Source organism: Onychostruthus taczanowskii, unplaced genomic scaffold (genome assembly GCF_017590055.1).
Source record: "Onychostruthus taczanowskii isolate IOZ18803 unplaced genomic scaffold, ASM1759005v1 scaffold80, whole genome shotgun sequence".
NCBI classification, from domain to species: domain Eukaryota; kingdom Metazoa; phylum Chordata; class Aves; order Passeriformes; family Passeridae; genus Onychostruthus; species Onychostruthus taczanowskii.
In genome coordinates, this window is record NW_024505893.1 from 161,745 (window position 1) to 178,179 (window position 16,435).

General features: G+C 45.5%; 1 protein-coding gene across 1 annotated transcript in view; it reads left to right on the forward strand.

Moving 5' to 3' along the window:
- Window positions 1-16,283, forward strand: part of ABHD12 (abhydrolase domain containing 12, lysophospholipase) — a 36,204-nt gene extending 19,921 nt beyond the window's left edge. The window contains exons 3-13 of the mRNA XM_041424070.1: window positions 2,239-2,344; window positions 4,511-4,630; window positions 7,520-7,550; window positions 9,578-9,623; window positions 10,840-10,969; window positions 12,445-12,482; window positions 12,649-12,728; window positions 13,276-13,358; window positions 14,045-14,123; window positions 14,410-14,537; window positions 15,743-16,283. Coding sequence (XP_041280004.1) covers window positions 2,239-2,344; window positions 4,511-4,630; window positions 7,520-7,550; window positions 9,578-9,623; window positions 10,840-10,969; window positions 12,445-12,482; window positions 12,649-12,728; window positions 13,276-13,358; window positions 14,045-14,123; window positions 14,410-14,537; window positions 15,743-15,782 — 881 coding nt within the window. The 3' untranslated portion in view covers window positions 15,783-16,283. The remainder of the gene's footprint in view (window positions 1-2,238; window positions 2,345-4,510; window positions 4,631-7,519; window positions 7,551-9,577; window positions 9,624-10,839; window positions 10,970-12,444; window positions 12,483-12,648; window positions 12,729-13,275; window positions 13,359-14,044; window positions 14,124-14,409; window positions 14,538-15,742) is intronic.
- The last annotated feature ends 152 nt before the right edge of the window (window positions 16,284-16,435 follow it).

Here is a 16,435-nt window from a genome sequence, read left to right on the forward strand (position 1 = left end):
AGGAAGAGGCAGGGCCAGAGATCCCTACCCTATCCCTACCCCCAGGTGAGCTGTGAGGTGAGTCCCTGGTTACCTGGCTGCTCCAAGGAAGCCAGGCAATTGGGTTCCTGTCCCAGGATGCAGGCATTGGCTGGGGATTGGGAAAAGACCAGGAACTTTCAGCCTCTGGAAGTGGCTCGTGTGGAGCATGAGGGAAAGATATCTTTGCAAGGATGACCTTTTAGTGCACTGAGACAAGTGGGACACCGTGGAGCAAGGTATCCAGTACATGAGAGAATCAGCTGTGCTGGAGGTGATCTGTAAGGATTCAAAGAAGGAGCAGTTCCTTGTGAACCCAGATGACATCCAGTGTACACAAACCGTGCGTTGGAAATTCCTCTGGAGCACACCAGCGTCATGTGTCAGCTCACTGGCACTGATGTGGAAAAGAGGAGACCAAAAGGTGGACAATTTGGTTCCCAAACTCCTGCTGTATGAAGGAAACATCTCCTCCCTGGTATGGGCTGAGTCTCATCTGTGAAAAGACTGTCCAAGGAATTAAAAGTTTAAATTAAAGGAGAAATTTAAGAGGACCAAATTAAGGAGGATGATCAGCAATTCAAGGAGGAAATGTCCCATGTCCTGCCAATACAGACCAGAGTCTCCACTGCTGAGAGCAGGCACATCCCTGCTTGGGAGAGAGGGTTCACACCACGAGGCACGCTGTGGTTTGACCTGCCATGGTGGTAAAATGTCAGTGATGCCACCATAATGCAATTTTCTTCATTCCTTCAGTAGCAGAATACAGGCCACAGTTTGCCTTCACCTGGAGAGGTGTACACCTGGAATTGACTGTCCCAGGAGTGGAAACAGTCTCCCTGTCTGCCATGGACTGATCCAGACTGCACTGTGAAAGGATGAGGCTCCAGAACACTTGCAGTACAGTGATGACATGGTCATTTGGGACAATACAGCAGAGGAAGTTTTTGAGAAAAGGGAGCAGATGATCCAGATCCTCCTCAAGGCCAGCTTTGCCACAGAACAAAGTAAGGTCAGGGGACCTGCCCAGGAGGCAAGATGGACATCATCAGATTCCAGAGGACATGGTCAACAGAATAGCAGCCATGTCCCCACCAACCAGCAAGAAGGAAATACAGCTTTCCTAGGAGCTTTGGGTTTTTGGGAGATGCATATCCCAGAGGACAGCCAGACTCTAAGCTCTCTGTCTTGTGACATGGAAGAAGAATGGTTCCAAGTGGGGCCCTGAAAAACAACAAGCTTTTGAACAGATCAAACAGGAGACTGCCCATGCAGTAGCTCTTGGGCCAGGCAGGACAGGACAAGATGTAAATACCGTGCTCAGCTGCTGGGAGGATGGTCCTTCCTGGAGTCTCTGGCAAAAGGTACCTGGAGAGACTCGAGGACAACCCCTGGCATTCTGGAGTTGGGGATACAAAGGATCTGAATTTCTGGCTGATGTTAGACACCACAAAGGCACAGAGAAGTTGCATGATTTTCCCAGAGCACTGGTAGAAGTGACTTGTGTGGATCCAAGAGGATCCACAGCCCTCATGAGGTGCAGCAGGTGGTGGTGCCATGCATGGCTTGTCTGGGACACTCCCAAATGCTTTTGCATAAGAGCAGACACTTGCACAGATAAAGATTTGCAGTCTGAGGGCCCACATTTGTCAGGTTAACATTGGCTGTTGTCTGCATTGGTTTTTATGTCTGTGTGAAGTTTAACAGTTTTTGAGAGGGTAAGTGAAGTGAGATTTAGCTGTCACCATTATCAGTATTTATTTTTGTGTCAATAGCACAAAAGCTTTGGTGTGTTAATGGCTGTACCACTGAATCTCAAGGAGACAGACTTCCTGGTTCTGCTGTAGTGGAGCTCCATTTTGTGGGAAAAGACTGAATCCAAATCAGCTAACCCACGCCACTGATGCAGCAGAGATTTATAAAGCAGACTGGACAGAGATGGTTAAATATTTCTCAAAGGAAGTTCTGTCTTCCCCACCTTCTCTTAATTTTAGCCTGTTCCCTGGTTTTTTGGTAGTTTCCTGTGTCTTCTTACCTTGCTCTCTTTGCTGTTCATGTTTTAAATCACAGCTGTAGCAAATTCATCCTTTTACACAAAAAGGTCTTCCCAGCACAGCAGACCAGTTAGTACAACTCTCCAGTGCTTTGGTTAAGCAGTTTTGTAAGAAAATAAATTACAATTAAAATGTTTTTTTTTTTTTCTTTCTTTTTTCATTTCAGTGAGGGTCCCATATTTCATTGACTTGAAAAGACCACAGGATCAAGGTTTAAACCACACCTGTAATTATTATTTGCAGCCAGAGGAGGATGTAACCATTGGAGTCTGGTAAGGAATCCAGTTCTGTGCAGTATGTGCCATGCATCTTTATCCTTCTCTTTGTTCTAGATGTTGCCTGTTCAAGTCTTTTTGCTGTGCATGCTCTCATTTGTGGATGTTTGTATTTTCCTCTGCCAAGTGACCGAGTTCCTGTTCAGAAGTATGCAAATCTCTGGGGCTCATCTGAGCTAGGATCAGTAATGCAGAAAACACAGTCAGACAACCTGTGCATTCAGAGAAACATCCAAATTTGGAATTATAAAGGTTACAGGTCTGCATCACTACAAAGATCCTGCCTCCAGATCACACCAGACCCATGGAGTTAGATGTTTTGTCATTCAACTCTGATTTGTATTTTGTTTTGTAAAATACATGTGGGGGAAGATATGAAAACAGATCAAAGTGTTCAGAGTAGGAGGAAGAAAATTCTGTTCATAAAACATATGTAAGATTTGGAGAGTGGGTGAGAACGGAACACACAGTTTACACTCTTCACAAAACAAGTGACAGTGTCAGAGCTCATTTGTCATTTCTTTCTCTCAGAGATGATTTTCTGGTCCCAGGTAAGGACAATTCATTTTAGCTCCTTGTTACCCTGGATTGTGTCAGGTATGGAGGGACGGGGGTGTTTGCTTAATGCAGACAGTGCTGTTCAGTTTGTGAAGTGCAGGATTTGGAGTTTTCAGTTGTCTGTGTAACTTAGATGTGTCCTTTAATGCAGTAGAGATTTTCTCTTCACTGGTACATCACCTTTAAATGGGATAGAGATGTTCTTGTAATTATCATTAGGATGTTTTCTTTCCTTTAAGTATATTCTAGTGAAAAATATGTTTAGAAACTTGAAAACTTCAGTCTTTCCAGGATAGCCTGATAAATAGTGGTTTGATTCTTCACTTGCACAATTAAAATTCTACATGTTAAGCTGTTAAATAAGTTTTTATTGCAGTCTTGAGATTTGTGTTTTGTTTGCCTTGCAAGTGTACTGTGTGTCTTTGCTAAAACAGAACTTTCAGCTTGTGGGGGCAATTCAGAGGCTGTCATTTATCTTGATATTTATGGAAAATTTTCACAAAAGTTTGGAACCTTGCTTTTAAAAGCCAGTGCAAGGTCTTGTGTTTGGTACATTTGTGAAACAAAGTCCTCAGCCTGCTTTGTTTGTAAGTTTGCAAAAGTCTTGGGGCAGAACAGTTGTATATTTGAGTCTCTCAGTTACTGAGGCTTTTTACCTCTTCAAGACCTTGGTGTCTGCTGGCTGCATGCGATCAAGTCCACTTTTGACATTGCTTTCCCCCTGCTGGTTTGTGCTCTGAGCTCTGCATTTGGGAGGATTGCTGTGGTGGGTGCAGGCTGCTCTGCCTTTCAGGTGAAAAGGTGTGTGAGTGCTCAAGTTACTTCTGATGGCTGTAAGCCAGCCCCCTTCTCACAACTCAGATGGTTGTGGGCATGTGCTTGCTTTGTGTTTGTATTCTGATTATCCAGTTTAATTGCCTGCCTTCTGTTCAGTCTGTCATTCCTCTTTCTGTTCCACCGCTGTTGAATTCTTTCTCACAGGCCACCTAGGTACATTGTCTGAAGAAGAACTGCTGGGAGTTAAAAATTCCTGCCTCTTGTAGATTGTAACTTTTTCAGCTAAAATGTTACACCTTCAAGAACCTTGTGCCTGGAAACAAAACATTTTATCTCCTCCTCAGAGCCTAGGCTCCTCCTTTTCCTCAGATTGGCTGGAAAGTCAGATATGCCTCTTAATCACTGAACATTCTTTCCAAGCCCAACTGCCTTTGATTATTCTGTACATCTGCTGACCTAGCAGTGAATCTTGTTTATGGTATATAAGTATGTTAATTGAAGTAATTAAGTGCCATAAAAGCTGAGGAACTGTGATTATTTTGCCAGAGCAGCAGGAAGTTCAGTAATTGTGCCTTTGAAGTTCAGTGCCTTGCATAGACAGCTCTACATTTTGAAGGCAGTGGTGATGGAGGTAAAATGTAGAAATAAGTGTAGCCACTGCCTTTACAATTTGACCATTTGTCAGCTAATTGGGACAGTTTTATGAACAGTGTGTGAGAGATGTGTATTCCTGAGTGGAGTTGAACAGAAAAAATCTCAGAGTTCAAGTGGCAGACACTTGAGTGTTGAGGAGCAGCAGGAAAGTGTAGATTTTCCTTCTGTTCACAGGCACACAGTCCCTGCAGCCTTATGGAAGAACGCCCGAGGGAAGGACCAGCTGTGGTTTGAAGAGGCTCTGGGCTCCAGCCACCCTGTAATCCTTTACCTGCACGGCAATGCAGGCACAAGGTGAGGCACAAAACACTGGTGGCTTTGTTTCAGGATGTGTTTTCCTGGCTTGTCACAGCTTCCACACCTTCAGAAAGACAAAAAACTCCTTAGGGGCTGTAGTGATAGGACAAGGGATAATGGTTTTAAACTAAAAGAGGTTGATTTAGATACAGGGAGGAAGTTGTTGACAATGAGGGTGGTGGTCAAACACTGGCACAGGATGCCCAGAGAGGTGGCAGAGGCACCACCCCTAGAAACATTCAAGGTCAGGCTGGATGGGGGTCTGAGCAAACTGGTCTAGTTGAAGATGTCCCTGCTCATTGCAGGGGATTTGGACTAGATGGCCTTTGAAGGTCTCTTCCAGCCCAAACTATTTTATGATTAAAACCAAAATAAAATCTAAAATTAGTTTGGTGCTTCTCCTTTTAAAAGAAGGCACATACATTTTATGGGATGAGCCCTCTCCATTTTTGAATGTGTGAATAGATTTACTGCAGTTGTCAGAGATATCTGATATTCTAGTTTACCTTGTATCCTCTGCTAGAAGCCAGGAGGCTGTGATCCTTCCTGAACCAGGTGATGGAAAGTCCTTCTTTGCAGTACAGTAGTCTGAATTGAGACAGGGGATGGTATTAGTGCTTCTCTGTATGTGACTCACAGGCATTAAATAAACCTTCCAGTTCCTTTTGTGAGTTTATTTTGGTAGTTAACACATTCTGAGGAAGGAAAATCAAAAGGAAAGAGGAAGGTTTTGTGCTGATCTTGTTTCATTATTGCGTCTGTCCAGGACATTTGTCTGGACCAGGAGCACTTCTAGCACTTCTAATTTTATAGTTGACTGTTTATTGGCTGAAGTAGCAGATCAGTTCTCTGTAATTTGTTGCTGGTTGCTAAATACCATTAATGCAGTGTGAAGATATTTCTCAGGATCATGTTCTTCCTGACACCTCTCCACATGTTACAGTTCTTTTGTTTGTTTATTAGAACACTGTCCTTTCTCTTAAAAATATGCATTTACAAAAGAGTATCAGTCTCCTGATGAATTTTGAGTGCCAGTTCTTGGGATGTTTTTCCTTGATTGCATGTTCTTTTGAAGCTGATGTCTGCCCATAGATACTCTTCAAGAGCAGCAACGTTGCAGGAAAACAAGTTCCATGATGTGAAGTAAAGAAACAGTTTTAGCTGTGCTGGTAGTGAAGGTTTGCTGGCCTCTACATCACAAGAACATTTTTCACACCAATTCTTGTCTCAGCAGTGTGCTTTTCATGTTACAAGGGCACAGTGTGGAACTGTGTGCTGCAACCCAGGAAATGCATGAACAGATGGGTTTTTTGCAAACTGCCCTTGCCTTCTTGTGCTGATGCATTGCAAGGTTTAATCAAATTGTAGCATTGTTTTTCAAATATTTCTTCACTTTTTTTTTTATTTTTTGCCTTGATTGGGTGTAGCAAATGATACTAAGGGAAGCTGGTCTGCAGCTTGATGGTGTCTCTTTGGGGGCAGTATCTCTACTTTTTGTGTATTGATTAGATTTCCTTCTCAACTCCCCCAAGTTGAGCTAAAGGACTGAACTAGGGATCAGTTGCATATTTCCCATTTCACTCTGTGCTCTGGAGGAGCTGGAGGTGTCTTGGCTTTGCCATTTCAGATTTAATGTGTGTCTCTGTATGTTTGTTTCTGTGCTGCACATTCAGTCACTTGTCCCAGCGCTGCTTTACTGCTGCAGGCTGCATTAACCACGAGTAAAAGGCACTGCCTTGGCTTCCTGGTTTGGCTTGAGTGATCTGAGGCTGAGGCAAAAATGTTGTGTACTCAATCCCCTTAGAAAAAATTCCTCTGTTGCACTTCAAGAAAAGCATGAAAAAGCACAAACGTGTGCATGTGGAAGGTGACTTTTCAAGCAAGTGGATCATCATCCTCAGGCTTGTATGATTCAAAATGACTTACAAGCAACCCCTTGCATTTTGCCCTGAGTGTTTTTGACTGGATTAGGTGTTTTCTGGCATGGTTGGAGCTGACAGCTTTTGGTTGGCAAGTGCATGTGTTCTTAGAGGGAGATCTGGCATTTTGGATTAGAGGCTGACCAAGCCAATCGTAGTATGAAAGTTCTGGAGTCTCATAAGTGCAAGAGTACCTTTACTATTATACCAATACTGGATTGAAGTTTGAGTATGGATTAGCCATGTCATGTTGTGCATATATTTTAAGGTATGTAATGGCACACTCATATTCCTTTCCATTGTCTAGGTTTCAGGTTATATTTAAAAATAAAAGCAAATTCTTCCCCTGGACTTTACAGTTTTCATTTCTGCTTCTCTCTGCTCATCTTTTTGCACATGTCCTTTCTTTCCCTGTGCTTGGAGCCAGGTGAGAAAATTTAAGGGCCACCTGCTTGGCTTAATGTCATGATTTCTGCTGGGAGCATCAAACTTCTGAGAGTCAGGGCTACTGGCTGGGGCAGCACTTGTGGCAAGAGATCAGGGTAGGCAGAGCAAAAAGGGACAAGCTGTTCTGGATGTATTACAGGCTTTGGAAAAGGCAGATGGCAGGGTGGGTTGAAAAGTTCATTTTTACCTGCTGTGAGGCAAGACTTACATTCAGAAGTTGACTTCAGAATTATGTCCTGCACAGCTCAGCAAAGCCTGGCTGTCTCCTTGAAGCCTGTGACAGAGCATTAATGGTGTTTCTTATGTTTGGCATGTTTTTGTTAGATTGCCTGAGGCAGCTGGGAAATATGTTTCTGGAAAATTAAATGCTCAGATGTGGTTGGTTTTTTTTTTTTTTTTTTTTTTTTTTTTTTTTTTTTTTTTTTTTGTGTTTGTTTCTTTTTGTTTGTTTTTTATTGTTTTGTTTTATATTTTTCTTTTTTTCTCCTCTCCTTTTTTCTTCATCGATGGCTCTTGCCAGAGGAGGGGATCACCGGGTGGAGCTTTACAAGGTGAGTGGCTGCCTGTGTTGTCCAAACTGCTTTAACAGCTGCTTTAACACCTCAGGTGTGCACAGTAGACTGCTCAAACAGCCCACTGCCAACAGGCACAGCCCTTGGGGCTCTCAGTGTCCTTCCAGTAGGAAGCCTGTAATGGAAAAGGCTCTGTAAGCTGTGAGCAAGCACACTTCTCCCATCTTCAAAGGTGTTTGAAAGGTCTTTTATTTGCTGTTGTTAACTGCCAGCTCCAGCTGAGCTAACCAGCACATTTTCTGGGAAAAATCAAAAGTTTTATTTAATTACAGCCCAAATTTGATTTATTAGTGTACTAATTTAAGCTACCATTTAAGGGCATTCAGCCTGGATTTCCCCTTTAATTAAGGCACAGTGCATTTGTATGAGTGGTGCCATCTCAAGTGCAGAAGCTTTTGTAGAAAACCCAATGAATTCCCCAGGTGTAGCACTATGGTGTGAGTTATATGAGAACACAGCTGCTTTGAGTGTTTTGTCTAATGATTTTAGGGGCAATTTACTTTATTAAACTCTTTTGGGTGAAATTCCCACACACAATTTCTTGGTCTCCTATCACACGTTTCTAAAAGAGATGTAATTGTTTCTGTTGGTTCATTTCAGAGAGGTCTCAGTCTGTTCTTCTCTTTATTTGTGTCAGTGTTGGCACTCATAAAGCTTTATTGCAATTTAATGCAAGATCCCCTGCTACAAAATCTTTTAAATTCAGGTTGCTTAGAAAATAGTGTTTAGCAACTCCAAGAAGGCAGGTGATACTTCATTTCCTTTAAGAAACTCCAGGTTTGTGTTTATTCCAGCAGAGTGAATCATTTGGGATGCTGTCCTTTTTGCTGGTCATTTTAATAGGCCTTCAACACACAAAACATGTGTAGAAGACAGGTGAACTCTCAACAGATTAAATAACTTTTAACGGCCTGGGAAAAGTGAGATTGTATATGATCTCTTAGCAGTAAAATCACATTATAAAGCTAATAAACGTTTCAGGAAGAAACTTCATCTTCTGCATGTCCAGTCAGGGAATTCAATGTGTGAGTGAACATATAAAAATGTCATATCATGATTCCATTGGAAACAGCTGTCCTGCAGCATCTAATTTGTCTGCTGGGACAATGGAAGTGCTCTCTCCCTTTCCAGTCAGTTGTCTGATACTGTGTGCCTCAAAGTGGTTGTGTAATTGTTTATAAATCTACCCAATACATGTAATCTCTTAAAATTGTGCTATAAGTAATGCTCAGTTGACAAGTGTAATTTCATTTGTAGACTACAGCAGTCCCAGTACCACCAGAAAGGGTGTTGGTTTTATATTTCCTCTTTAGAGTATAGCATAATACTAATATTGCTTTTTTTTTTTTTTTAAATAATGTATCATACATAGACCACAAGAGAAACATTTTAATAATTTTGTAACTTTGTGTTGATTTTTGTCTGCCACAGAGCTGTTAGGTTCATATCAAGCAATGGTAGCTTGGAATGCTTGTATTGGTTTTACCAAGGCACTTTTTCCAAGCAAGGTGGTCTAACATTGAGTGGTTTTACTGACTTTTAACAGGTTTTGTTGGGATTACCATTGGCTATAACATGAATATTTATAATAGAGCAACTGCACATTTTTGAGCTATACATTTAAGCCGTGGGCTCCTATATGTTATTCTTACATTTATGCCAATTTCAGTAATGTAATTGAAGCAGTTGTACTCTTTTACTGGAAAACATGAAAGTCTTTGTAGGGGAAACAGTAGGATATTTGCAGATCTTAAGGTCAAAGCTTTTAAAGGGATAATCAACATCTTAGGTAGCCTGATATGAGCTCCAGGAAACAAACAGAGAGTAAAACCAGTGGGCTGAGATTAGGGTTTGGAAAGCTCTGTGCCTGCTACATTGAAAAGCTGTAAATTGGCCATTTACCATGTCAATAATTTTATAAAATGAATCCCTGCACCTTGGCCTGATGCAGGAGCATGGCTGGTGTGCAGGACTCTGTAAGGGTTCTGAGTTTCTCTGCCTTCCAGGTTCTCAGCTCCCTCGGGTACCACGTGGTGACGTTTGACTATCGAGGTATGTGGGCTTCTTCTACAAACCCTGCCTGCCAGCTAATTAGGTGTGGGTATTGCTTCTCTTTTCCCCCCTCTTGGGTGTCTAGAGAATTTCCAGAAATTTCTTTCCAGTGCCTTCCTGTGTAGCAGTGCTTCCTGATGTCCAGCTGGGTGGGCTGTGGCTCCTGTCTGTCCTCGTGCCCAGGGCTTGTTGATTTGGGAGCTGAGGAGCAGAGAGTGAGCCAGGCACACACAGGCTGTCACAGCATCCACTGAAGGCACTCCCCAGGGGCACATGTGGAAGCTGGTGGGCTTGCCTAGGTGTCGTCCTTTTGGATAAGATCTAGTTGACTTTCCTAAGATCACACAGGGAACTGAATTTGCACTTACTTCCTTCTAAAAGCTCGTAGATGAGATAAGACAGAGTAAATGATTTGCTAACAATACTTGGCAGAAGCCATGACTGCTTTGCACCTCTGCACCAGCAGTCAGGCATCTGCTGCTCCTTTTTTACCTTCTTAGTGTTTAAGCCATGGCTGCAGTGTAATGCCACTGCAGATACAGGAAAGAAATTAATCCATTGCATTTTTATCAAGAAGACACCTGGGAGAAGTTTATTTGTAGGAGCTTGTCCTGTTTTTCAGTCCTGCTGGCAGCTGCTTCTCTGGCTGCTTATTGAGCATCAGAAGGGATGTGGGGTGCTGGCTGCTAAGAGCATACAATGTGTGGATGTGCTGCAATGGTGATGGAGCCAGAACAGTCAGGAGGGTGGAAAATTGCTGGAGGGCACTGATTGAACAGCACAGACAATCTGATGTCGCAACAGCTCTGTGAGACACGGTTGGGTTTTGGCCCTAAGCATCCAATCCTGTGCTGTCAGAGACTCCACTTACAAATTGGTTACATGCATGCAGAAGCAGGGGAGGTTTGGGAGCTGAGCTGTTGCAGGTGGGTACGTGTGCGAGAATGCTGTTGCAGCAGTGTTTGAGATCCAATCTTTGGTTTTGTTGTTGACTAAATCTACAAAAACTCCTTGGCAGACAGCAGTCACCTGGATTAAATGACTGTGAGTCAACCAGGGCTTACAGCCCCAAATCATGGAGGTGCAAGTCATGGAAGTGAGCAGCAAGTACCCATGTCCCAGGCCCCTTTGCAGTTGCAGATGGGCTGCATGGGAGGAGCAGGCTGGTTCTGCTGAGCAGTTGGAGCGATTCTCAGCAGGACTCTTTGTGTTCCAGGCTGGGGTGACTCAATAGGCAGCCCTTCAGAGAGGGGAATGACCTACGACGCCCTTCACGTCTTCGACTGGATAAAAGCCCGGAGCGGAGACAACCCTGTCTATATATGGGGACACTCCCTGGGCACAGGGTAAGCATCTAATCTTAGTGGCACTTCTAAAGAAGCAGCTTCTAAAGAACATTAAGCACTGACCTTGGATGAAGGTGCTGTTTTGCAGTAATCCCTGGGCTGGCTTGGCTTGGCATCTGTGGCATAATTTCTGGAGGGTGGCTTCCCCCTTTGCGCTGTGCAGAGTGAGAAGGGCTACAGTGAATGACTGCAGCAGTGGATCTTGAACCTTCATTGTCCACAGGGTTCACACTAGAGAGACACTTAGAATAATAGATTGCAGGTTGTCTTTCAGAGCAGAGCATCAGACTTCTCTGGTATTCTAAAAGTCTCTCAGACCAGCCACGCTTGTGTGTGCCTTGTGCTTTCCTCCTGTCCTGATGAACATGCTGTGTGTAATCAGTGCTTGGGCAGATGCTTTCATGACTATGCTGCTGGCCACCTCTGATATTTGCGTGATCATGCCTGGCACAGGGAAGTTCAAGGTGTCAAGTGCCTTTGCCTTCATGTTTTTATTTCCTTCTTCCACCCTTTCCAAGTGCCTTTGCCTTCATGTTTTTATTTCCTTCTTCCTCCCTTTCCATGGTTGTCTGGAGGCGAGTCATGTTCAGCACCACATGCTCTTGTCCTTGTGATTGGTGGAGGAGCAGAGGGCAAACACAAGAGTTGCCTTTGAGTTGAGCTGTGTGCATATGAACTGTAAGACCACAAAGGCTGTGAAACACATGATGGGACAGGGAGGCATTTCAGGGAAGTGGCTCTTCATTGCTGTGACACTAAACACCCTGCTTAGTTTGAGAGAAGACAAAGACTTTTTCTTGGCTCGTCCTCTATATTTTTTGCCCTGCTCAGAATCCCTTTCTGGGTCAGAGCATGCTTGTGATGTTTCCCAGCACTGCAGTCAGAGTGTCCTGACACTGGTCCCCAGCTGAGTTCTCTAGTGACCGCAGCCAGTCTGGAGTTCAAGGTTTGTGAAATGTGCTGTGCTTGGAGGACTTGGCAACTTTGGAAATATCCCTGTCCCATTAGGGTGATGCATAGGGGAGACCTTGCTGCTTTCTGTCCCAGTTAGGGAAGCTCCTTGCAGTGTAGTAGCCCTGGGATACTGCACTCCAGCTGCCTGGAACACAGCATCCCTCTGCCTACACCCTGCATTCCCCTCTTGCTTGGTCAGCCCTTGTGGTCTGGAGGTAGGAGGCTGTGTCACACTGCTGTGGATGTGCTGGGAGCCTGAGAGTCACCTGAAAGGAGTCCATCCGAGGGGATGCCTGGTGTGTTTCTTCCTTGGACTTGTTCACTTAAACACAGGCCCTGATGTCACTTGGGGCAGTCGGGTTCGTGAGGCCGATGGGGACACAGGTCGCTGTGGGCCAGCTGCCGGACCTGGAGCAGTGTTTGGGATGGACCTTGTGGCTGTTGAGTTGTACCTGTGCCACCTCTGGAGCTGCTGCTCTGCAGAGGGCCTGTGCCAATTCGATGCTCCTTCTTCTTTCCAGAGTCGCAACAAATCTGGTGCGGCGCCTCTGCGAGAGAGGTGAGTGTGACACGTGGATGGCCTCCCGCCAGCCGGCCGCTGTCCCACATTCCCGCAGACGTTTGGGACACTGACAGAGCTGTTCTTGGTGCTCTCAGGAGGCAGAGCCTGAACTTGCTGGCTGTCTGCACCCCTGAATTTCAGCACATTGCCTTTGGCTTTTCAGAAACGCCCCCGGATGCCCTGATCCTGGAATCTCCGTTCACCAACATCCGGGAGGAGGCGCGGAGTCATCCCTTTTCTGTGGCAAGTACACAGTGACGCTCACACTGGTGGCATGGAACTGTGTGCATGGAAATGAACCTTCAGAAGTGCTGGAGCTGAGCTAACTGCATGACTTGTGGGGCAGTGGTGGTATCAGTGAACACTGGGGGTAAAGAACTACACTGGGAACAGCTGCTGGGAACACAATGAGCAGTGCCAGAGCCATGTGTCCTGCGTGGGAATGGACTGGCTCTGAACTGAGCAGACACCCAGTCAGGCCTCGGATACAGCCAAGCTGGTGAGGTGTCCTGGAAAAAAGCTCTTCCAGGAAGAACTGCCAACAGTCCTGCATGACACCTGGAGACTTTGACCGTGCAAGCACCCTCAGGGCCTGCTCCTGAGCAGGCTGGTAAGATAGGCCTGAAACAGGGGAGGAAAAATAATGCTGGTGGAAACAGGGGCAGTTTTACTGCAAAGAGCCTGGTCAGCAGCCAAGGGATGTTATGGGATGGCAGTGGCGTGCCCTGTTAGTGCTCTTTGTATCAATGGCCTGCTGGTGCCTGCCACTAATGCACATTTTTCCTCTCAGATATACAGATACTTCCCTGGATTTGACTGGTTCTTCCTTGACCCCATCACAACAAGTGGAATTAAATTTGCAAACGATGAGAAGTGAGTTCCCTCTTTGCTGTGGGTTTCAGCTGTGGCTGCAGTAAGCCATGGCAAGCATCAATGAGGAGAGACTGCACTCTGTTTTTTTTTTTTGTTGCTGCATTGCTCTTACTGGAGTGATTTCAATTACTCTCACAGCCCTGAGAGCAGCACAGTGGAGCTCTGTCTTTTTCAATTGTTCATAGTAAGGACAGATGCAACAGAGAGAACAGAGACTACTCAGGGATATGCTGACTTGGTTCATGCCATTTCATGGCCATTTCACGCTTTTCGAGTGTACCTTGCACATTAAACAGTAGCATTGGAACATAGAAGGAAGGTTTGGGAAGATTTCTTTGCTGTGTATTTGCCTAAGCCTTTCACTGAGTCTTTCATTGAAGAGCCTGAGCATTTGTGAGTTTCCAGTATTGAAACCAAACCAGACCTGGGGGGGAGGGGGGTGATGATTTACAGTGGAGTGAGCCACATTTCTCTGGTCTAAGCCGCAAGAAAATGTTATAAGCATGCCTTTCACTGGTAAATTTTCTATAGATCAAATGAATGGTGCCCAGATAAGGTTTTAAATTGTAGTTAATATCCCACAGGACATGCTTGTCATTACAGTTTTCTTTAAAATGTACATGTGTTGGTGTTAGAGAATGATGGGATTGCTCTGAGCCTTGGTGACACTGTTTTCTGTTTTACAGTGTGAAATACATTTCTTGCTCCCTGCTCATCCTTCATGCTGAGGATGATCCAGTGGTACCATTTCATCTGGGAAAAAAGGTACACAGGTGGCTCTGCAAACTGATCTGGTGGGAGGAACTGGTGTGGATAGAACAACATCTCAGCCAGGCAAGAAGTCAGTAATGGAAAGGTGTAAAACACATAGCCCAGAGGGACTGCAGATTCTCTAGTGTTGGAGGTGGCAAATCAGTAATGAAATGAGGCTGAAGCTACCAAAGCTGCTGAAGCCAGGGCCCCTCACCCATGCCTGAGGGGGCTGTGGGTTTGGCAGGGGGAGCTGGGTTGCAGTGACACGAGTCCCTCACCTGCCTCCCCTTGGGTTCAGCTTTACAACATCGCAGCGACGTCGCGGAGCTTCCGGGACTACAAGGTGCAGTTTGTGCCCTTCCACACAGAGCTCGGCTACCGGCACAAGTACATCTACAGGAGTCCAGAGCTACCTCGGATACTGCGGTAACTGCGCCCTGGGCTGGGCTGGGCTGGGCTGGACACCCGGGCACCCTTCGCTCTCCACAGCGGGGGACATCCGGGGGTAACGTGGCTCTGGGGTTTTCAGGGTCTCCCTGAAAATGTGTCCCAGACAGCGAAGTTTAGTTAAGCACAACCTGTCTGGGCCCCTTAGGCAGGCTCTAGAGCCGCAGGCAATCTTAGCAAGCTCAGCTCTTAAGTGAGATTGGCTCTTTAGTGATTCTCAGATTATTAGTGGTTTTCAGCTCTTTGATTGCTAAGTGCTTCAGCAGCAGGCATAGGGAGGGAGAGGAGAAGCGCTGTATGAGGTTCTACAGTGACGTCTTTATTGGCAGCTTCTGCAAAGGGTCTTAGTGACTGCTTTTTAGTGGTTTTCAGCTCTTTGATTGCTAAGTGCTCCAGCAGCAGGCATAGGGAGGGAGAGGAGAAGCGCTGTATGAGGTAAAGCGATGTCTTTATTGGCAGCTTCTGAAAAGGGTCTTAGTGACTGCTTTTCTGCTGAACTAGGCAGAAGTAGGGGTTTATATAGGGCACAGGAGTTTTGGGAAACAGTCTAATAGTAAGGATTGAGGTGAAAGTGCCTTATCGTCTTACAGAGAGATAACAAGGGACCGAAGGCAGAAGAGGGGCTTCTTAGTCCAGTCATCATGACCAGGCATTTATCTTAGGCACCAACTGACCTCGAGGGAGGCCTTGCAGACCCTGTGCCTGCTACACCAGGGCTGGCTTAGCACAGGAGTCAGAGCTCTCCACCTCCTTGCAAAGCAGGTTTTGGGAAGGGGAGCCACAGAAATCTGGGAGCACTACCTGGCTCATCTGTGCTGTGAGGCGGATGCTCTGGAGGAGCTGTTTGCAGAGGGGTTGCTTCAGTTTGGCTGGCTTAGCACAGGAGTCAGAGCTCTCCACCTCCTTGCAAAGCAGGTTTTGGGAAGGGGAGCCACAGAAATCTGGGAGCACTACCTGGCTCATCTGTGCTGTGAGGCGGATGCTGTTTGCAGAGCGGTTGCTTCAGTTTGACTCTTTGAGTGGGAGCCTCTGATGGGTGTGAGAGCAAAGCTCAGTGCTGTTCCCTGGAGCTGCAATTGCTCGAGCCATAGTATTTGCCAGGGGAACGGGAAGACCTGCAGGCTGTAGCATGCACCAGAGTATAGGAGAGCCAAGTGTCACTGCTTTGTCATTTCCTTTTCTAGGGAATTCCTGGGAAAATCTGAACATGAGCATCATCACTGAAGACTGTCTGCTTGTCAGCACAGAGATTTTCATTTCCTTCCTCTCTCTTTTTCCTCCCCGCTCCCTGTGGGTCAGTCTGCCGTTCTTCCATCCCTGGCACTAGAGGAGGTCAGGGATTCCCATTCCAGTCCTGATGTGTACCCTTGGCAACTCCAGCTTCTGGCATCAGCATCTGTGACGGCAGAAGGAAGAAGCTGTTGGCTTCTTTTTGGACTTGGACGGAGGGGTGGTAACAGCCCAGGAGCCAGTACCAAACCGTGAGAAATGTAAGCGCAGTGAAGCCTCGCCCATCCCTCGTGGTGCTGCTGAGGACAGATGTTCCTAGGACACTGTGTCATGACCAAGGATGTTTCTTTTTCTTTTAAACACTGCTGCTGTTTTTGGATCATGTAGAGATACATTTGTAGGCAAGTGGCTTTTGCCACATCTCCTTACTGCAGGTGTCTTGCTTGAGTTTGAGGTGTTCTCTTTCTAGAAAATACATGTTTTGCCTTTCCTTTTTGATCAGTGGCTGTAATTACAAATACATGGAGGATCCAGGTAGTGAGAGGTATTTTTATTTAGCTCTTCAGTCACAAAGTGCTGCAAGTGTTGGGGTAATTGCACACATTTGGAAATAAACTGAAAGATTTTCTTTTTTTGTTCTTCCTTTT